This window comes from Sander lucioperca, chromosome 21, assembly GCF_008315115.2.
Source record: "Sander lucioperca isolate FBNREF2018 chromosome 21, SLUC_FBN_1.2, whole genome shotgun sequence".
Classification (NCBI taxonomy): domain Eukaryota; kingdom Metazoa; phylum Chordata; class Actinopteri; order Perciformes; family Percidae; genus Sander; species Sander lucioperca.
The window spans coordinates 6,902,451-6,924,428 of record NC_050193.1 but is presented as its reverse complement, the minus strand read 5'-3'; the positions used below and the strand labels follow the sequence as shown (position 1 = coordinate 6,924,428).

Below are 21,978 nucleotides of genomic sequence, written 5' to 3'. Positions count from 1 at the left end.
GCATTCTGGCTCCTCCCCTATAATGACGATTCTTTTATTAAAGGGGTAGCCACTTAATCGCATAACTGAAGAAACGACAAATGTAGTCTTTATTTCGTAAAAGAAACCTTCATATTCACATGTTACATGAACGTTAGCCTAAACAACACCATTTAACTGTGTGGAAGATGATACATGTTTGAGTTTTCCGGTTCAATCGTGCTGCGCCAAGACGACCTTACGTGTCTTTGCGTGTTTACGTATGCGGAAGCTACGGTCAGCGAACGAACGATTCAGTAAACGGGCTCTGAATTCTGGAGCGAGTACCGTTCCGTGTGTAGAATCGTCTTTTTACCGGCTACAGCACGACGGGTGGTCGTGGGTGATAGAGGGGGGCAGAGGTGTGACTAAAGTACAATGAACGACACTGAGAAAGAGGGGAGTATGGCTGCATACGGGATCCAGGGACCGGGTGAGCTGCAAATGGCTGAGAACCAAATCCAGCATGACAGTGGCACCGGCGACGAGCTGGTGAGCTCAGTGACGCTGTACCGGCGAAGGCCCCGGCTACTACACGGGACTGTCCTTCCGTTTCTGGCTGTTCTCTACCCAGGCTGGCTGTACTTGTGGTTAGGAGTGTATGGAGCCTCCGAGTATCCCGAGGCAGGCCTCCTGTCGCTAGCCGCGATCGGGATCGCGCACGTTCTCACAGCGCTCTCTGGTTATTGGTCCGTGCACGCGCACTGTTGGCTCACTTGTTCCAAGGTAAACATAAGTAGGAACAACAATAATAGTGCGATAGTCTACCGATGTCTCTAGGGATCCCACACTGTTTTTCCATATGTCTTGTACATAGAGAAGGTCAGGGTCAGCATGGACCCAGGAGCAGGTACGGAATTAATGTCTTGCTCAAAGGCACTATAGCAGGGCAGGTGTTTGGTTTGAACCCAGGTTTATGCTTTTAGAGATGGCCTCTGTAGCAACCAACGATGAAACCTTCACTACAAGTTTTGAAAGTGTCTGGGCTTTGTGGACATGATAATAAGGAATACATTGTTTAAACACTTTCATCTACATTGGAAGATTGCTATGTTTTATTTCTGCCTAGCAGGGTGTAAAAACCTGTGTGACTTTCTTTTACATTACACTTAATGTTACTAGAGGAGGGTGATATAGAAAAAAGAGACCTAAAGACCAATTGCTGATTGATACTATGGTATATCACCTGGTAATCGGAAGTAAAAGTGTAATTTTCAACTAGCATTCCAAAACATGTCATAAAATAACCTGATTGGTAATAGTAGCAGCTTTGTACTGCCAATGTAAAAGAGAAAATGTGTTTCATGACACAATATTAAAAATAAGATTGTTACAGTGATAGATGGTAATTGATAATTGACTATTGCTCCGCATATCTGTGTCTCAGGAGGCAGTTGTGTAAGAGAGTCTAGTAGATCCTACAAAAATATTCAAATAGATTTGTATCAACAATGTAATAAGGTCATTGTTGCAGCCAAATGTAAAAGTTAAGGATTTAAGAATGTGCCTGAACTTCATATTGATCAAGCAGCTGTATGTCAGGGCATGTCTCTTTGAGAGGGACAAAGTTTCAGAAGCACACAGCTATACCAAAAATAACAGTGTGCCACAGTGTGTGAATTTGTCACCTGTTCATTTGTACAGGAACCAGACCCAAACAAGGCTACGCTGGCAAAGGTCATACCCACCCCCAACAACGGTTCCGCCGAGCTTGTGGCACTACAGAGGGACCAGGTCAGTTGACATATTTACTCCCAGGAAGTTGTCTTAATTTGAAACATGTCCCAGATCTCACATTCTCTGTCTGCAAAGTTCATATTTTGACACACACCATTTGATCTTGCCAGTTGTTTGAAATCTACATCCGCTTGCGATTGGTTTGGCATGGCTTCAGTGTAGGCAAACTGTCCTTATTTTGTATTCTTATTTGTGATTGGACTGTTCAGGGAGGAAAATTACCTGTCTTGAATGAATGCTGCAATTTAAATGTTCTTTGTTTTTCCTTTTCTGACCAACAGAATGAGAATGGGGAGGGGATTTTATCTTTTGAATTTCAAAAGATCTGCTACATATTTGACCACGAAGAGAAGAAATGTTTCCTTCCAATAGCATTTCCCATAAACAACCCAATGGGCTACTTTCAGTCCTGGCGTGGCTACCAGGAGGAGGCCGAACTCCGAGCTGCAGAAAAGCGCTACGGAACCAACCGTGCTGAGATGATGGTGCCAGATTTCCTAGAGCTCTTCAAAGAGAGGGCCACAGCTCCCTTTTTTGTTTTCCAGGTGTGTGTGTGTGTGTGTGTGTGTGTGTGTGTGTGTGTGTGTGTGTGTGTGTGTGTGTGTGTGTGTATATATATATATATATAATTTGTATACATGTGTGTATTTGTGTGAGTGTGCACTCGCATGCACGCATGCTTCTTTATAATTTGACAGGTTTTGTTGTAAAAGTTGACTTTGTACTTCTTCATTTTTGTTGAATGGCTTTAGATATGGTGTTGTTGACTTTGTTATCATGTCTATATCCATTTGAAGTTATCTATTGTCTGCCATCTATCAGGTGTTCTGTGTGGGGTTGTGGTGTCTGGACGAGTACTGGTACTACAGTGTTTTCACACTGTTCATGCTGGTGGCGTTCGAGGCCTCCCTGGTCCAGCAGCAAATGAGGAATATGTCCGAGATCCGCCGCATGGGAAACAAGCCCTACATGATCCAGGTAGGCTTGATCAAGTTTAAAATTTTGTATATACACTTTAAAATGATAAACATTTTGTCTCGCATCTAAAAAAAATGATCATCTACAGTATATTTCCCTTGTATTTAAAGCATCCCTAATTTATCTTGTATTTTGTGCCAGGTATATCGCAACAGGAAGTGGAGACCTATTTCAAGTGATGAGCTTGTCCCTGGTGACATTGTCTCAATAGGTAAATGTCAAGATATCTTTGTGACCTCTCATTTCCACAAACATTAGATTGACTCTGTTAGTATGTGTTTAAAATGTGTATTCTCTGCTTCACAGGACGTTCACCCCAGGACAACTTGGTACCGTGTGATGTGCTGCTACTCAGGGGTCGTTGCATTGTGGATGAGGCCATGCTGACCGGAGAGTCAGTGCCCCAGATGAAGGTTAGAAGTAAACTGATATATACACCATAACACTATACAGGGCTGAGGGCGTAGGTTTTCTAAATGGCAGTATTCTAAATGGCATTGGATTATTTTGGGGTATCGTAATTACTGCTGACAATATGGAGTGTGCAGGAACCAGTGGAGGACTTGGACCCAGAGCGAATCTTGGATGTTCAGACAGACTCTCGACTCCACGTTATCTCTGGGGGGACAAAAGTGGTGCAACATAGCCCCCCTTTAAAGACCAGTGCTGGACTCAAACGTAAGTGTTCATTCCTCTCTTCATGTATCCGTTACCAACAAAGTATACCGGCTGTTGAATTAATGAATTCAGTGGTGCATGTATCGCCCATCTAAAATCAAGATGCAAGCCCATTAATCTTCTCCTTTATGTGCAGCTGTAGACAACGGCTGTGTGGCCTATGTACTGAGAACAGGATTCTACACCTCTCAGGTGAGGTAGTGCTAAGTATGTCTATATTTATCCCGACGGTAGATTCTTAGTCATACAGGGCCGCATTCTGTCTACACGTATTAATGTAGTCAATGTATACCAAATGATGACAATGTCCATTTCTATAACAATTAGTTTTTAAGAATTTCAAAACTACCAGGCAAGTACATTATCGCAGGGGACTTTAATTGCGTTCTTGATCCAAGTAAAGATAGGTCCTCTAGAGTGGACAACACTCACACAAGAACTAGGAAAGCAGTACATCACTTTATAAACAAAGTAAACCTAGTGGATATATGGAGACGTCTGAATCCATCAAAGAAAGACTTTTCCTGTTGGTCTGGTGCTAACAAAAGTATGTCTATATTACTACACTCACTTTGTTCTTGTCATGCACTTTAATTCTAGTTTTGACAGCATGTTGTGTCAGCTGTGAAAGTGTACTGATTGTGTGTACAAACTTGCCTCCAGGGTAAACTGTTACGGACCATCCTTTTTGGAGTTAAGAGAGTGACGGCAAACAACCTGGAGACTTTTATCTTCATCCTCTTCCTCCTCGTGTTTGCCATTGCTGCAGCTCTTTATGTGTGGCTAGAAGGTGAGGTGCACAGAATCAATTCATTAAAATGCAATTATTATTTAACACAGGCTTTATCATAGTCAAAATGAAAGCTAATAGCTGAAGGTTAGGGCATATGTAACATCTAAATACGATGTGTGCGCTTTGTATTACTCCCTCAGGGACCAAGGATGCCAGCAGGAACCGCTACAAGCTGTTTCTGGAGTGCACGCTAATCCTCACTTCGGTTGTTCCACCAGAACTCCCCATAGAGCTTTCTCTGGCAGTTAACACGTCTCTTATCGCCCTGGCTAAACTTTGTATGTTTGTGTGTGCTCCTATCTTGCATGTGTGTAGAATAGCTATTAGGGCTGGGCAATATGTCGATATTATATTGACATCGATATATGAAGCTAGAGATCGTCTTAAATTTTGGATATTGTAATATCGTGATATGGTATAAGTGTTATCTTTTCCTGGTTTTAAAGGCTACGTGACAGTAAAGTGATGTCATTTTCTGAACTTACCAGACTGTTGTAACTGTTCTATTATTTGCCTTTACCCACTTACTCATTATTATCCACATTATTATTATTATTATTATTATACATTATTGATGATTATTTATCTAAACTCTCATTGTGTAAATATTTTGTGAAAGCACCAATAGTCAACCCAACAATATCGCTGCAATATCGACATTGATGTATTTGGTCAAAAATATTGTGATATTTGATTTTTCTACATATCGCCCAGCTCTAATAGCTATTAAGATACCTGGACAAACCAGCTTATTATACAAAGCTTGTAATAGTAGTGGTTTAATCAAATCTTCTTTTTCTTCCCCTGCTTAGATGTATTCTGCACAGAGCCCTTCAGGATACCATTTGCAGGGAAGGTGGAGGTTTGCTGTTTTGACAAAACAGGAACACTGACCAGTGACAGTCTGGTGGTACGAGGAGTAGCAGGCCTCAGGTAAACCCTGCCCACCATTCTTAGTGTTCTACTTTAAACATCATAATTTGTTAAGCACAAGCCAAGTATACAATGCTTTGGTCTAGGTCAGTTACATTTGCACTGTGTGGAGGGTATTGAGTGATGATTGCGTTTATGACAGAGAAGGAAAGGAGGTGATGCCTGTATCTGAGATCCCAGTTGAGACACATCGGGTGGTGGCCACCTGTCACTCACTGGTCACTCTGGATGATGGACAGCTGGTCGGAGATCCACTGGAGAAGGCCATGCTGACAGCTGCTGACTGGACCCTCACTAAAGGTACGGTGAAATTACCTCCACTAAATGCACAGTGCGAGAACATGTACTATATATCTTTATGTTTGCAGTGTGCTGTAGGGCTGGGTACCGAATTCAATACTTTTTAGGCACCGACCAAATTGCCTCCTTAGTATCGAGTATCGAAAAATGCCTCGTCATTCAATACCCAATTTCAATACCTAAGGAGTAAAGCTCATCAGCATCAAGGAGCCAATAAGCATGCAGCATGCTTCTACCAAGATCTAATAAAGTCTGTGATTGGCTGTCTAACGTTGCACGTCGTAGAGACACGCAGGGAAAACTCTACATTACACACAGAGATGGGGCTCACTTAGTAGGAGCTGAAAAGATTTGTTCCGTAATGTGTAATGTTGTTATTTCTTTCTGTTTTATAAAATTGGTATCGAAAAAAAATCGTTCTGGAACCAGTATCAAAGTCATGGTATTGGCATCGGTACCGGTATCGAAAATCTTTGAACGATACCCAGCCCTAGCTGTGCTACATACAATCTTAAATTAGCATTTGTTTCTGACTTGCAGTATAATCTTTTAGGTTGCACCAAACCTGCTGTGTTTAGCTTGGTGGTGTAGTTTGACCAGTGCATCTTAAATGAATGCTGTTCTTCAAATGCATTGCATTTTAATGTTAGTGTTTAGGTATCTTTACTCTTATTAGCACAGTGCTTAGATGTGTGTCTCATTGACTCTTGCCGCTTTGACCAGATGAAAAGGTGTTCCCACGAAGCATCAAAACTCAGGGACTTAAGATCCACCAGCGTTTTCACTTTGCAAGCGCTCTAAAGAGGATGTCAGTTCTGGCCTCCTATGAGAAACTCGGCTCCACTGAACTCTGCTACATCTCAACTGTCAAGGGAGCTCCAGAGACACTCAGAGGAATGGTACATATCCTTAATACACACATGCTATATTCTAATCAAGCGTACCTACTGGCGTTCTAATGTGGCTGTGTTTATAGTTTGCAGAATGTCCGGCGAATTATGATGAAGTCCACAAGGAAATGTCTCGGGAAGGGGCTAGAGTGCTGGCCTTGGGTTACAAAGAGATGGGACACCTTAGTCATCAACAGGTTCTTATTTTATTTTATTTAAAACTATTAGGATTGTCTGAACTGTCTTGAGTAGTCTTGATGCGAATAGATTTAGTTACAAACTGAGATGGATCTTTTTGGGTCTCATAGGTCCGGGAGATGAGTCGCGATACTCTGGAGTGTGACTTGCATTTCGCAGGATTCATGGTTGTATCCTGCCCCCTTAAGAGTGACAGCAAGGCAGTCATCAGAGAGATCCAGGAGGCATCTCATAATGTAAATAAGCTGACAACACACAGTTGTGCATACCTACAGCATGGTTTTAAGATTCATACTTTACCTTTGCTTTCAGGTGGTGATGATCACAGGCGACAACCCTCTAACGGCGTGCCATGTAGCAAGAGAGCTCCACTTCATCCAGAAAGAACACACACTTGTTTTGCAGCCAAGCCCTGGTCAGAGTAAGAAAAAGTCGTCACTTTACAGAATTACATGTAATACTCAAATTAGCCAGTGGATAACGATGTCAGTAATAAAGGTTGTAGCTAAAGATTCTTGTGGTAATTTGCAGTGGGTGTTTTGGCCAAGGACAGAGACAAAGTACAGAATCATTTACCTCTGATGTTATTTGTTTTCCAGGTGAGTGGCAGTGGGAGTCCATTGATGGCAGTGTGCGTGTACCACTGCCCCCTACCTCCGTTTCCTCCTTTGTACGTCAGTTTGACTTGTGTGTAACAGGGGAGGGGCTAGCTAAACTGAGCTGTGATCCCCAACTATTCCACGCCCTCTTGCCTCACATACAAGTGTTTGCCCGTGTCAGTCCAAAACAAAAGGTAGGTCCCAAAAATCAACATGCATACAACATGATATTATGTTGAGGTTTATAAACCACAGCTACAATGGAGTTAGATAGCAGAAAATGTTAAGCTATCTTCAATAGTCAGTGTCAAATGGTGCGGCTTTTGTCAAAGAGCAAAGGTTTCGTTGTTCAATAATAATACAGTGAGTTCCATCACAGATGAAGCAGCGGTAGACAGATGGTAGTCTCAGTAGTCCACAATACAACAGCAAAAGACATGTGTTTTATCTAGGGGACACCACTCTTTTTGTCTGACCGGTAATTGGAAAACAAATTCAGGGACATTTCTTTGGGGGTTGTTTTGTTTTGTTTGGGGGAAATATCAGGAATCAGTATTTTGAGTATGACAGATTGATGTTACTGTAAGTAACAATGTAAAAGTATTTAAGGGTGAATTTTAAGGGTCTTTTAAAGTTATTAGCTGTAATAACTTCCTGTTCTGTTTCAGGAATTTGTCATCACAAGTCTAAAGGGGCTGGGTTATGTGACACTGATGTGTGGTGATGGCACCAATGATGTTGGAGCGCTCAAACACGCCCACATAGGTAAGATTTATAAACCACCAAGACTGAAAACGTGTCCCTATGTATGACACCAACAGCGTGTAGTGATGATAATTTTCCCTCAGGTGTTGCTCTGTTAGCCAACGCCCCTGAGCGCATGCCTGAAAGAAAGAAACGGGGGAGAGAAAAGGAGGCGTCCGCAGCAGAACCCCGACCTTTACCACCTGTCAGTTCAGGAGGCAAACTGAGTTCCAGGGCAGCCAGGCAGAGGGTGATGGCCCAGAGAGAAGAGCAGCTTGCAGCACAAAAGGTGTGTGTCTTTAAGAAGGGCCTCCTTCCGGATTTTTTTAAGGGAATAGTAGTTTACCAATAAGTTACAGTGACTGAAACTCATTCATGTTAACGGACTACTAAATGCAGCATACTAGACTGCAGTCCCATGTTACCCTTTTCCCCAGTTACCAACGTTAACATAATCATTTATTTATAGCCTTTCATTGAAATAATAGAGTTGTAGTGCACTCATCATAAACATCAGGGTTTATTCTGTAACAGGAGAGGATCAGTCAAGTCTTACGGGAACTTGAAGAGGATCAGATACAAGTAGTGAAACTGGGTGATGCCTCCATCGCTGCCCCCTTCACTTCCAAACTCTCCTCCATACAGTGCAGTGAGTAACACTGGTTTATGATTTTAGCTCTTGAAACGGTTGGCAAAAATCTAAACATGAAGCTGCTCCCCCCCTCTTTTTTTCCCCCCCAGTCTGCCATGTAATAAAGCAAGGCCGTTGCACTCTGGTGACAACACTCCAGATGTTCAAGATCCTCGCTCTAAATGCCCTGGTGCTGGCCTACAGCCAGTCTGTGCTCTACCTCGAGGGGGTCAAGTTCAGCGATTTCCAGGCGACCCTGCAGGGCCTGCTCTTGGCCGGATGCTTTCTCTTCATCTCTAGATCAAAGGTCAGAATATATGTCACAAAATCCAGGCTCTACATGTTTCTGATTGTTCTCCTAGCAAGGTAATCTTTACTGAATGTTTTTCTTCTACCATGATATGTTTACTGTTTACTGTTTTTGATAGAAATGGAAACCAAATTAATCTTTTTTTTTTTGTCACCCTGTTTACACAGCCACTGAAAACGTTGTCTCGAGAGCGTCCCTTACCAAACATCTTCAATCTTTATACGGTGTTGACTGTGCTGCTGCAGTTTGCTGTTCACTTCTGTAGTCTGGTGTATCTTTACAAAGAAGCACAAAGCAGAAGTCCGCCCAGGTAAATCACAGTAAGATAGGAAGAGAGAGAGAGAGAGTAAAGAGCAGTTGTGCTTTACAAGTTAAATATTAATAACGTTACATTAATACATTATAATAACATTTCACTTTACCGTTCTCTTTTGCAGAGCGGAGCAGTTTGCAGATCTATATAAAGAGTTTGAACCCAGTCTAATTAACAGCACTGTGTATATAATGTCCATGGCCATGCAGATGGCCACCTTTGCCATTAACTACAAGGTACTTATTCTTAATACCATAAGTATTTATTGTCTCTGCATCCTTAATATACAAACTCACAGCATTGCTTGTTGTGTCCGAAAGGGTCACCCCTTCATGGAGTCTCTCAGCGAGAATCGACCACTACTATGGAGTATCGCTCTGTCAGGTTTAGCGATTGTAGGACTTCTTACTGGTTCCTCACCAGAATTCAACGAACAGTTTGCTCTTGTAGATATTCCAACTGAGGTGAGCTGAGATTACTTTACCATGTATTGTTTTGTTGAAATAGCCTTGTAATAATGATGTACTCCATAAGGTAACCTGCTTCCTTTTTACTTCCTTGCAGTTCAAATTAATCATTGCCCAGGTTCTGGTGGTGGACTTTGTCGCCGCTCTGCTGGTGGACCGTGTTCTGCAGTTCCTGCTGGGCAAAGGAACTCTCAGGCTGCCTTCTTGAACTCAGTGCCAGCAGCAACCGCTGCCCTCACCAACCAAACTGTAAAGGGAGAGAAGACTTTGGAGGAGGAAGAGAATTGAAGCTGTTGTGACATACACAAGACAGCTGAGACAGTCATGGCGTACAGTATTGTACACTCCGTGTATCCCTTCCTTCGTCCTTCTCTGTCCCTCCTTAACCATCTGTGTTTCTGCATTTTCATCAGCTCTTTTTTTTCAATTATCTTTCTTCATAACTCTTGAGTTTTTTTTTCTACATTTCTCTCTCTTACTTCATCTGTCCCTCCCCACTGCTACACAAGGCCATGAAGACAGCAGTATTGAGCGGAGTGCAAGACTGTGTGCCAGCCAGAGTGAAACATACAGGCACACAAAAGGGGCATTCTCCAAGAGAATTGCAAAAGTGTTTTTGATTTTTTTGATTCCTCTCCTTGATTTTGTAAAAAGTGAAAAACATCTCTAACAGACTTATAAAGACTTACAGATACAAATTATGAAGTCTGCCAAGTGTTTTGTCAAGTACAAGTACTGATGTGTCTGCACATGGATAGGATGAGCATGTCCAGCTGGTCATGAACTATCCTGTTCCCATAAGTAGGTAAGTAAAGAATGTTCAGGTTATATAAAATAATATATAGAATATAGTGTAACTGCACAAAGACATTTTTAATGAAACATTTTATCATGCACAAATGAATCTGGGAAAAACAAACCTCTCATTAAGCATCAGTTGAAGTTGTGTTTACTTACAAACTGATCTCAACTACCAAACCATAGATAACCATTTACTATTTGTCTTTGATATATATTTAAAATAACCTTTGTTTGATGGACAAATTAGAGCATTTAAACAGATTGCCTTTCCCAAAAAATAGCTTCCTCTCAGCGATATAATCCCACAAATTGTATCACTGAACTCCTAATGATTTGTTGAACACAACCTTAAATTTACAAAATGTAGGGTGCTCGGCTAGCTCACCAGCGGGCGCCCATGTGTGGAAGTTTGCTCCTCGATGCAGCGGCCGCGGGTCGACTCCGACCTACGACCATTTGCTGCATGTCATTCCCCCCCTCTCTCTCCCATTTCGGGTCTAGGCTGTCCTATTCAAATAAAGGCCTAAAAATACCCCAATAAATAATCTTAAAAAAAAAAAAAGGAAAACAAAATATACACATACTGTACATACAGTCAAGAGGCTGTCAAGTCAAAGTAGTTTAGTTAAAAATTAAACAATGTGAAGGTTTGAGGTTGGTTAAAAGTGCATTAAAGTCAATGAGCCTATTTTTCAACAAATCTAAGCTTACCTTTTTATTTTACCCTGAATTTGAAAATGATATAATATTTATGTTATACTTCTGTTTGTGGATATTGCAAATTATTTTTATTTTTTTTCCACACGGGTGCATTTGGTTACCATAGGAATTTGCTTAATGGATACATTCCAACGCCAATATGGAAAAGCCATAGTTTTACTAGAACGTGTGTGTGTATATATATATGTATATCCAACGCCAATATGGAAAAGCCATAGTTTTACTAGAACGTGTGTGTGTATATATATGTATATATGTGTGTGTGTGTGTGTGTGTGTGTGTGTGTGTGTGTGTGTGTATATATATATATATATATATATATATATATATATATATATATATATATATACACACACACACACACACACACACACACACACACACACACACACACACACACACACCCATAATACCCATAATGGATGTACAGATTAGGATGCCTCTGAATGGAATGTTGGATCCAGAACTAGTTGATCAGCTGATGTGCAAAGAGTAAGAACAGCAACTGAAATGATGAAAACTCAAGAAAAGACCAAATGGCATGTAATGTATCAAGTAGTTGTGCGGTTCCCTGAAAAGCTTGGCTAAGTGTTTGTTGGTTAGCCAAGACTAGATAAGGAAAACACATGAATGACAATTAGTGTGGGAGAAGTGTCATTTTAGGTAGTATTTATGACAAAACTTACACTATCATTGGATAACGCTGCTATATTGCAAAAAAAACTAAAACAAGCCATAAGGAGGTCAAAGCTGTTGAGCTCAAGGTCTTAAACTCTGGAGGCCAAAGCACCAGAACTCTGAAGAACTAGCTCAAGAACTCTTCAGCTCGATATCCAAAGTCCAACCAATGTGTTCAAAGAAGAGCAGGGCCAGGGTTGCCTCTTTAAACTATTAGGTAAATGCTTGGTCTTAACTTGATCCAGGGGGTTTCAGAACTACATGATTGGATTCCTCCACCACCAAGACCACCTCTCTGAAACACCTGTCATTACAGCCTGCACTTAATTTCCTGGAGTCTTCAATTAATAAATAATTGTCTTTTAAATATATTAAATTATATTCCTGTTCATAGTATTTCCCACGTTATGATCTTTAATTCATAAAATCTTAAAATGAAACCCCAGTAGGTGTGTGCTTATTTGAATAGATTTGTATCCTGCGTATGCTGCCATACAAATGCCCTGTAATTTTGAAGTCATATTTCTTACACATAAGAAAATCTGATAATCATGAAATGACTATCTCATGGAGGGTTTCTTTCATCTGTCTTTCGAAAAAGCATAAACATGATAGGAATATGTTGATCCATATTCTAAGCAAAACGTGTAATCTATCGCAAGTAAACCTGGTCAATATTGTTGTAGTGGCAATCTGACCACAAAACACTGGAGGGAATTTGACACCATTTCCAACGCTGGTGCAAATAATGAGGTCCGCCATCGTCTTAAGGTTAATCCTTTATTTTATAAATGCATTTAAAAACACCTACAAAAAACTGACTGTGAAAGATTAACAACGAGCAGACGAGATCTAAAAAACTTCACTCGCACAGGTTAAAAAACTGTTTGGCTTCCCAGAATCTAATTCCTCCATCCCCCTCACCTGTGATTCCCTTTCTAACCTCTGATTAGCACACATACACACAGGTGCGCAGGTTTTGACATTTCTGTCTGTATCTTGGAGCTCTTTTAAGTCAGCACGTTCAAAATGTGATACAAACTAGTTACATGTGTCTGCTATTAAATAGCGTAGCTGTTATCTCTGCAACCAAAACAGGAAATGCATGGTTTACTCTCAAACACAAGCAGTAAAATGTTACAATTTACCCCATCGTCTGGGTTAGTTGAACCATACCTTGGCGTGAAATGTAACATTATGAAATTAGGATTAAAACAAAAACTTGATATTGAAACTTTCATTCAATATTAAAATTACTTTTTAAAATAATATTTCAATATAATAGTAATATATGCTATTTCGGACACAGCTAGAGTATGTAAGGTGAATCAGGTGGTTTGAACCTTGTTTGCAGTCGCTAATCACACTACATTTCCCATGGTGCTTAGGTCAGAAGAGGGGTTTGGCTTTTTGGGCGCGCGGTGTGAGGAAAACTATTTGAAAGAAAAAAATGGCGGATAAACATTCAGAAGCTGGACAAGAATGGTCTGTATCTTTTTATTCATTTTTATTTTACCATTGCCACAACCGATTTTACATGAACGGTTTGCGTGTATTGAGAACATGCAGTAAAGCGTTGACGTTACTACCTCTGTCGGAGTTTTGCCCAAAGCAACTTATTGGTGTGGTCGTTAACGTTACTGACATACACATGTCAGCGAAACACCGTAACGTTACGTGAACGTTAGTAATAGACTATTTAACGTTACTGACATTCTATTCATGTACGTTAACGTTGGCTTTTTAATTCATAAAATGTTCTTGCAGTTGCGGAAGGGTCGCCGTTGCTGATAACGTTAACATTATCCAGAATGAGGTAAGACATTTTAACTGAAATGTAAGCTAACGTTAGCTAACTAACAACGCCTCTGCTAATTCTATATTCATGAGCCAAACACGTTATAAAGTTAATGCTAATTCGCTCTTTGTTCAATCTCTGTACCGTTACCAAGGTCAACTTGGTGAAACGGAAATCAAAAAGATGCTCATCTGCAAGCCCCAGCACAGCTCCCCCAAACAAATCTGTCCGCAAAGTTACCGACCTCCTATCACCCGCCACACAGACACCAGATGCAGGGGAAGGACAGTCCGAGACAGACAAACTAGAAATGCAGACAGACAACACGGAGGGACCTTCAAGTCCCACTGTCAACCCCACTGCACGGAGGAAATCCTGGAGGAGAGGCACCATAACCCGACGCTCTCTCCGTGCACTTACCAACCCATATCAGGGTGAGATGTCTGGCTTTCTTGTACCTTGTAATCAGGAAAGAATGGCCATAGGGTGTTTTCTTTTGTTGCTGTTTGTTTTGCAATATAAATCCCTATTTTTGTGTTTTGTTGTAGTTTTGTGCAGGAGCATAAGTGCATCCTTATCGCAGCAAAACAGGCTTGAGAAATTGATGGAGGCTTCAATGAGGGTGAGTGTGGTAGGGTCATAAGTAAAGATGTAAATGAATTGTGAAAAATTGAATAAGCGGGCACAGTAGGTTACTTTTCATCTCTCTGGTATTGGCTGTTTGAGATGATCTTTTTTTCCACTTAACTGAAACGACTGAAGATATTTGGAAAGATGGTGCATTCAAAAAGGAACCAGATGTTGTTTAACAAACATAACTATAAATGTTACTAGAGATTTTACATTGTTAAAAAAAAAAGTGGTGTTATAATAACAAATTATGTGATTAACTGACATTTACAGTCACAACTTTAGAGACATATCAGATGTGATTTTATTCAGGAGTGCCAACCTACTGTACATACGATGTCCTAATGAAGTACTCATGAGAATAATGCTTTAGCCATAATGAGTTGACTGTAAAGGTCTGGGTTGCATTAGGTTAGAGATGAACACATGCATCTAATTTTAATTAGTCTCTAAAACTAATGAATCTCTGTCTAATCACCTCTGCTTTGTCTCTAGCTGGCAATAGAAAGAACTCACAATTCACTGCAGTCTGTGCCGGACACCTCACTGGAGTCTTTTCAAAAACAAGGTTAGTGCTTGCACTGCCTCATTTGGTACATATTTCATGGAGCTCTTTATTTTTAATGGAATTGTTGAATTCAAGTTATTTCTTTATCCATATTCTGTCTTCCTTGGTGCAGTTGAACACATGCAGAAAGAGTGGGGTTATCTGGCCAAAAGCATACGCGATGAACCAGGGTGTCATCAACTCCCTGCTAGAGAAGCCAGGTATTGTGGCAGTTTTTTGTTTATTCAGTACTTTGCATTCATTATATTGTATTTTTTTGTTTGTTTTCAACTACAAATTAATATTTTACACTGGATTTATGCCTCTGTTATTTGTGTTCAGTTCTAGTGACCCTGCAGTGCAAAAAGTCCGGAAAGCCATCAATAGGCATGTTGTTCTTAATATCACTATATCACAGACAAAGTATTCATACAAAAACCATACATTGAAACTTAAAAACACAGATAATGTGACCTAACACATGAGGGTATTTGTTTACCAGACTGTGTTGTGTTTTAGGCTCCAGGCTGAAAGTGAATCCTGGGAGGCACTGTTGAACAAACACAGGAGTAAAGCAGAGGAATTGAAAAGGTGAACATGAACTGTCATTGAGGAATACTGTTTGTTTGCAATAATGTGCTAGTGTGTCAATATTGTCTTTTCAATTGTGTGTCAATAATGCACTCTTGATTTGTTGCAGGAAAGTGGAGCAGGGCCAGCAAGGAGGCGTATCATTAGACTCTACATCTATGGCCCAATCCTCACAGTACCATTTCATACAGAGTAAACCCGACTACCACGCTCTCCTCTGTAGACAACAGCCCAAGCTTCATACCATGGCAATGATCGTATGTTGGAAATTTGATTTTTATATCATTCATTACCAAAGAAATCATAAACATATCAATAGTAGAAATTGACTATTTTAGAAAAAGCTGGAATCTGTATGTTTTTTTTAATAATTAATATTACTACATTGTTCTTATATACCATATGTATGGTGGTGTATTGTAAAAATATAGAAGCTGCAGTTGAGCTCAAGGTCTTAAACTCTGGAGGCCAAAGCACCAGAACTCTGAAGAACTAGCTCAAGAACTCTTCAGCTCGATATCCAAAGTCCAACCAATGTGTTCAAAGAAGAGCAGGGCCAGGGTTGCCTCTTTAAACTATTAGGTAAATGCTTGGTCTTAACTTGATCCAGGGGGTTTCAGAACTACATGATTGGATTCCTCCACCACCAAGACCACCTCTCTGAAACACCTGTCATTACAGCCTGCACTTAATTTCCTGGAGTCTTCAATTAATAAATAATTGTCTTTTAAATATATTAAATTATGTTCCTGTTCATAGTATTTTCCACGTTATGATCTTTAATTCATAAAATCTTAAAATCAAACCCCAGTAGGTTTTTGCTTCTTTGAATCGATTTGTATCCTGCACATGCTGAGGATAAATCCTCAGAATATGAGAGTGATGAAACGTAAAGTAGATGCTACTGATTTATGGGCAGTTTAAGTGCTGCCTACAAACTTAATTCTCGTTCTTGTGGACAGTACCAAAGCTGGCACATTTGAGAGGTTGCAGACATTCTCCATCCTCTGCAGTTCAGAAATATTTATCAGCGCATCATCACCTAACAGTCCAAGATGTCAGTGCCAATATATTTAATAATAAATTCACATTCAACCTATCGGATCGAACAATCACAGTTCACTTTGCTAGATATTATCAAAGTTGATGTGAGATAACATAACTAGCGCAGCTTCTTTGCCCTGTTTGCTGTAGTTTGATTTCAGCAACATGCTGTAAAGGTGCCGAGTCCTACAACAACACACTATTTTCTGCCATAGTTACAGTTTGGTTTTTCACATGAGAGATTTCTGTTTTTGTCCTTGGTGTGTCCCGTTTTAAAAATGTTGATGTCACATATTTCTGTGCACCAATCAAAGTATAACCGTACAGTTGTGGAGTTGCTTGCTTATAATGCCAGCACTGTCAATCAAATTCAAGTAAAACCACACACACAGCCCTGGTAAAGCTGGTTTCTGAGTGCTTAGCCCGTACCCCTTAATAATGACTGGATGTAATCAATTATTCCTCTTGTGTGTGTAGATGGACACTCAGAGTAAGATGGTTACAGAGCTTCTGTCCATCAAGGAGCAGTCACAGATATTGGTGAAAGAGACCAGTGGCCGATTGGGTAATGCTTTTATTCATCTTTCATCTTTTCTATGGAATAAACTATGATGTGCCAATTTAACATTGAATCTGATTACTTTTTCCTACTAGTGGCAGAGGCAGGATTCCAGGATCTTTCACCTGGTCTCATCAGGAACCTCATGGTAGCACCTTTACCCTCAGCAACTACGTAATCACAGGCAGGAGGCAAGCGCAAGCAATCAATCATCTGATGGACCATGACTCTTTATGACTTGTATATGAAGCTCATATATGTGTACTTTCTGTTAATTTTGCTGTTATGTGATTTGGGAACAATTTCTTTGCTCTGTCTTTGTTGTCTTGTGTTATTGGATAAAGTAAGCCCTAATTTTATGGTTTCTGTGTAACAAAAAAAAAAAAACACTTCCTTCAGCAGCAGGACTGGTAATAAAGCTATTTTAGGTAATCCATGGTTTGAACAGCAGGTGGCAGTGGCTGGCTATACAATATTAAGAGAAGCTTGCTGAATGGCTGGAGTGGTGTTGTTTGGTCTTGAGTGTATTCATACCTGTACTCGTAAACCAAATTGATTGTCTTTAAAAACAAATAGTTTAGAATTTGATGTCAATGGATCTGACATTTTTAAGTGGTCTAATTACTACTAAATTGTAAATATACTCAAAAGTGACAATGCAAAGAGTGGCTGAACCATGTGCACCATACATGGTGTCATTTTAAAGTGTCATTAAACGTGAAGACATTGTCCAATTTAAAATTGACTTGTACAACAGGAAAGCATTAACTATTAAGATTATAGAATATAGAAGGATTGTGTTCTACATAGAGCTGGGCGATATGGAGAAAATCAAATATCACGATATTTTGGATAAAACACATTGATATCAATACTATAGGGTTGACTATTGGTGCTTTCACAAAATACTTTCACAATGAGATTTTTGACAAATATTCATCGGTAATGTGGGTAAAGGCAAATAAAACAGCTAGATTAGTCTGGTAAATTCAGAAAATTACATCACTTTACTGTAACGCAGCCTTTAAAAACAGGAAAAGACCGCACTTATACCATATTACAATATGATATCCAAAATCTAAGACGATATCCAATCTTGTATCACGATATCGATATATTGCCCAGCCCTAGTTCTACAGTTAATCTAGTTTATGTACAGTCCTTTCTACATCCTCAGTCACATTTACTCTCTTTTTGGTGCTGCATCTATTTCACTTCATCAGTGTCCCCTGACCATTCAGGAAGGGGCCCCTCCCCCACAGTGACTCACCCCCATCTCTTGCATTTGGCTGGGTCACTGATGCAGAACGAAGCTTTGACATGGTACCAGTCAGTCAAAGCTTTGTTCGCTATCACTCCTATCTCTTGGACCCATTTACTCATCAATGTTCAAGCTTAATTTTGTTCTGCTAATTACAGCAAGAAACAACACCTTTTTGCTCATTGCCAACAATAAATAAGAGTGAATTACTTTCTGTGCTCTGCAGTTATGATCTACAACATGGGAGTATGGTGAATTTTCATTGTGATTGTATTCAAGGGAGTGACTTAGAGAGCACAGAAGACAAGCGGGGTTGTGACCGTGAGAGTTGTGAGTAAGGGACGATGGTGCACAGCAGGAAAGATCGATTCTTATTTAGATGAAAATGAGGCTTGATGCTTGTGGGGTGAGAGGAGGGCAGCTTTAGCATCCAAATGAATAGAAGTTTCACAGAAATGATCCTCAAATGAATAGCCAACAATAAAACATGAAGTTTACAAAGCCACTGACTGTCTTTTTACTTTCAAGGAAGGTCTCTCTTGACAGTGAGCATGACGTGGGGTTAGGATAACCCCTGCAGCTTAACTATAGTATGATGTACTGTCGCTTTGAACAACCTCCATGACCCAAGTAAATGGCATGTTAGAAGTTATTCTTTTAAGGGTTTGATTTGGATAAAGGTGCCTTGGGTGTGACCAGCCTCACCAGGTTCCTTGTTTGTACGCTATTATCAGAAAGAAAGAAAAAATGGGTTCCTTTTGCTATTATATATTAATATTTGTTTATACTTCAATGCCTGATATTTGTAAAATTGTAGGTTTTGGTTGTGGTAGGGATAACTTTTTAAAGAGTTAAAATCCACTGCTTGGTATAACCACGAGAAGCCTGAATTGTGACTTGTACTATATGCACACGCAAAGAACAATTACTGTTTAGGTTTGCTGTATTTTCTATTCTTGTTGTCTCTAACTTGAGATTGATTAGCTACAGATTGTTGTAGATGGATGTGTGGAGAGTCAGCATAAACCACTGCCAGTTTGGTCCTACTCCCTCATGCACACCCATCATCTCTTCTCAGTGCAGCAAGGCTGGCTGCAGCTTTCCTCCACATCCATTCAGCCAGCCATTCGTCTTGGAAAGCTGTCTCTCTGATCTGAGTGATAAACTACAGCAGAATTGCCAAGTTTGCAAAAAACAAGGACACTTGTTTTCAATCTGGGCTGTCAACATTTTCATACTGAAAACTGATGGGATGTTTCATTCATCAGGGGTTTAGGACAGAAAGATATTCTTAGGTTGGACTGTTTTGAGATTGAAAATTGCTCTTGAAATTGCCCTAATTTTCCCACACAGATGGATATCAGTGCATTGACTTTTAGGAACAACTTACGAAATGACACTGACTCCCAAAGACCAAATCAGTTTTAATTCTCCCTTTTTCTGTTCAACACACTTGTGAGCAGGGACAGGTTGTTGTGACATGCGAGATTTATACACCTCTGCACTTGCTCAAACAAATCTTTAAACACATGTGCAACGGCACCTTGTGTATGGTATAGTGTAATGTTTACATGTGTGTAGGCCTGCAGCTTGTTAAAAGCTCGCATAGCACACCATCCCAGTCCTTTAAATGTCTACAAACATTCATTTCGAAGTTTTGTTTAGAAAAACGTTTTGTTACGGTGTTATTAGGTGATCTCACCTTATATTAATGAAAAAATGTCTTGAACAAATTATAATAGGACAAGCAATACTGATGACGTAAGAGGCTATCCATCTGTAAAGGCCGTACAAGAGGAGGATCTAGTCACCTGGAGGAATAATACAGTTATAGGGTTGCTGTGTTACAAAATTAATGTTTGATGCATTGTTACCAACATTGCACCAGCTAATATTGAAACGTATCTATTGGATTTCTATAGCCTAATAGTATACCGATTAACCCACCCGCAAGCTCGCGCTCTGTGGTGCTACGGAGTTCAATGGTCATGCGACGCACACTGCTCGCGCAGCCCAGAACGTCCCACATACTCGCGCGACATCAACAACAATGGCAAACGGCAAACCTTAGTCTGTTTTGGTAGGGGATTTCTGATTGGAGCGAGTCGGTCCGAAAGCTTAGTCGCTGCATTCGTGTATTATTTCTTTTTTTTGAATTGGAGAGTTTTATTTTTAGACAAGAGTGTTGGTCTATTGCTATATATATTTCGTTTTAAATTTTTAATTTCGAAAATGTGCGAGGCGCTGTTGGCAAGCTCACACAGTCTGTGCATGTGTGTCCCTGCTGCTTTTCTGCTGGGCTACGGCTACTAACCTAGCTGCTTTTCACTCGGTAGTTAGCTAACGTTAGCCTGGCCGCGTTTATTAACTTGAGGCGAAAAACACAAGCAAATGTAAAGCGTGTTTGTGCGATCTGTTTTATGACAACAACCCTTAACTATTTCCTTGTCGTTGCTGTCAGGTACGGTAAAACGTGTTGCATGATTTGTCGTAGAATATACTTTGCTGGCTAGCTAACAGGCTAGCTATTTGTGTGTAGTCTTCGACTGAGGAAAACGGCGAGTTTTCTTTGAAAGTATGGATGACCAGACCAGGATGCTGACGGGTCTCACCGGACTCGGTGGACTAGCACAAGCCGATGTCGGTGACCCAGACTCGGTCAGGAAACAGCAGTCCCTTGGTCAACCTCAACAAGACATAGGGGATATCCTACAGCAAATAATGGCCATCACCGACGAAAGCCTGGACGAAGCACAGGCCAGGTAAGACGGGCGAAGAGCCATTTTCCACACATGAAAGCTAAGCTAAAGTGCGTTGTATGTGTCTTATTTTTGCGTCAGGGCTCAAGCTTGTCTGTTAAACGTTCACGTAAGTTAAGGTAATGCTTATTGCAACATTAATGCAACTTCACGTTACATTGTAATCCGTTGCCAATACATTTAGATACATAATAACTTGAACACCCACATTGCTGTTGTAGTTTGAAATGAGGTTCTTTGTTACTTCAAATCGTGCTTTATTGTGTACTGTAGTTTGTAAACATGCTTACTTGTTTGAAAAAGGGCGATAACGTTGATCTTAATTGGTATATCAATGAAGTGTTACATTAAAAAGTTCGAATTCCCTATTAAGTCTGTGACAATGGTTTATATAAAATGCACAACCACTTGCCTAACACCAAAGCTGTGTTTGCATGCTTGGATCTCTTGGTTTAAGAAAAAGTAGAGTCGCTAGGGCATAGCAGTATATGTTTTGTTCTTTCATCAACCCATGCATAAAGAAAACAAGTTTTTGTCATCTTCCCATTGGCTCATATAATATCCCGTTAGTGACGCAGAATTTACTTTTTACACTAATTATCAAAACTACCAAGAAGTACGTCAACAACACACTAAATGCTTTCTACGATTGTGCATGTTTGAAGTTGCTATCGGAGTGAAACTATGTATTCTGGTCGTTTTGCCAAAGCTTTCACATATTACTAATCGGACTATGGCAAATTAGATGTGTCTAATTGTAACATGTAAACTCAAATGCCGCTCTACATCAAATGAGTGTCGATAACAACATTAGTCATTGAAATGCAAATGAGCTGATACATATGGGTAAGGATTACTCTGTTGTCCACGTATCAGCCCAGTGCTGTCTGTGTGATGACAGCAATCATCCATTCATATGATTCGTCACTTAATGTTTGTGTTAGGTATTTTACGTATCATTTGAATTGCAGTGAGCAACTGACCCGCACTCATTTGCCATG

General features: G+C 40.2%; 3 protein-coding genes across 13 annotated transcripts in view; all 3 read left to right on the top strand.

The window, feature by feature from the left end:
* The first annotated feature begins 98 nt into the window (after positions 1 to 98).
* On the top strand, positions 99 to 10,498 carry atp13a1 (ATPase 13A1). Of its 2 annotated transcripts, none has more exons than XM_035997099.1 (25): positions 99 to 744; positions 1,663 to 1,752; positions 2,037 to 2,300; positions 2,578 to 2,733; positions 2,875 to 2,944; positions 3,040 to 3,146; positions 3,282 to 3,411; positions 3,548 to 3,603; positions 4,075 to 4,201; positions 4,345 to 4,482; positions 5,017 to 5,137; positions 5,280 to 5,437; positions 6,161 to 6,336; positions 6,414 to 6,524; positions 6,636 to 6,761; positions 6,838 to 6,940; positions 7,125 to 7,318; positions 7,793 to 7,889; positions 7,973 to 8,157; positions 8,403 to 8,517; positions 8,610 to 8,806; positions 8,977 to 9,119; positions 9,247 to 9,358; positions 9,443 to 9,586; positions 9,687 to 10,498. In XM_035997099.1, exons 1-25 carry the CDS (start codon positions 397 to 399, stop codon positions 9,795 to 9,797), a joined length of 3,579 nt encoding a protein of 1,192 aa, XP_035852992.1. In that variant the 5' UTR covers positions 99 to 396; the 3' UTR covers positions 9,798 to 10,498. The 2 variants fall into 2 exon arrangements, with proteins under 2 accessions (XP_035852992.1, XP_031168352.2); XM_031312492.2 differs by having other exon boundaries at positions 101 to 744; positions 6,838 to 6,946.
* A 2,253-nt stretch (positions 10,499 to 12,751) lies between these two features.
* LOC116059455 (kinetochore-associated protein DSN1 homolog) lies at positions 12,752 to 17,344 on the top strand. 4 transcript variants are annotated; one of them, XM_031312540.2, is made up of 12 exons: positions 12,752 to 12,764; positions 13,177 to 13,273; positions 13,556 to 13,604; positions 13,741 to 14,020; positions 14,135 to 14,208; positions 14,712 to 14,784; positions 14,897 to 14,984; positions 15,106 to 15,150; positions 15,283 to 15,354; positions 15,464 to 15,611; positions 16,876 to 16,963; positions 17,053 to 17,344. In XM_031312540.2, the coding sequence occupies exons 2-12, from the start codon at positions 13,239 to 13,241 to the stop codon at positions 17,133 to 17,135; spliced, it is 1,035 nt and encodes a 344-aa protein (XP_031168400.1). In that variant the 5' UTR covers positions 12,752 to 12,764; positions 13,177 to 13,238; the 3' UTR covers positions 17,136 to 17,344. The 4 variants fall into 4 exon arrangements, with proteins under 4 accessions (XP_031168400.1, XP_031168401.1, XP_031168399.1 ...); XM_031312541.2 differs by lacking the exon at positions 12,752 to 12,764 and having other exon boundaries at positions 13,107 to 13,273; positions 13,852 to 14,020; XM_031312539.2 differs by lacking the exon at positions 12,752 to 12,764 and having other exon boundaries at positions 13,114 to 13,273.
* Positions 17,345 to 20,061: 2,717 nt separating this feature from the next.
* Positions 20,062 to 21,978, top strand: part of pbx4 (pre-B-cell leukemia transcription factor 4) — a 30,854-nt gene continuing 28,937 nt past the window's right edge. The window contains exon 1 of one of the 7 annotated variants that reach the window (XM_035997104.1): positions 20,062 to 20,980. In XM_035997104.1, the coding sequence (XP_035852997.1) occupies positions 20,796 to 20,980 (185 nt within the window). In that variant the 5' untranslated portion in view covers positions 20,062 to 20,795. The remainder of the gene's footprint in view (positions 20,981 to 21,978) is intronic. The other 6 variants (XM_035997102.1, XM_035997103.1, XM_035997105.1 and 3 more) reach the window with 6 other exon arrangements.

Excerpts from the sequence above, each read along its gene's own strand:
- LOC116059455 (XM_031312540.2), top strand. The coding sequence starts at position 13,239 with ATGGCGGATAAACATTCAGAAGCTGGACAAGAATG. Across the intron at positions 14,785-14,896 it reads GGAGTCTTTTCAAAAACAAG|TTGAACACATGCAGAAAGAG; the intron begins GTTAGTGCTTGC and ends TCCTTGGTGCAG. Across the intron at positions 15,612-16,875 it reads TTCATACCATGGCAATGATC|ATGGACACTCAGAGTAAGAT; the intron begins GTATGTTGGAAA and ends TTGTGTGTGTAG.
- atp13a1 (XM_031312492.2), top strand. The coding sequence starts at position 397 with ATGAACGACACTGAGAAAGAGGGGAGTATGGCTGCATACGGGATCCAG. Across the intron at positions 8,518-8,609 it reads ACTCTCCTCCATACAGTGCA|TCTGCCATGTAATAAAGCAA; the intron begins GTGAGTAACACT and ends TTTCCCCCCCAG. Across the intron at positions 8,807-8,976 it reads TCTTCATCTCTAGATCAAAG|CCACTGAAAACGTTGTCTCG; the intron begins GTCAGAATATAT and ends CTGTTTACACAG.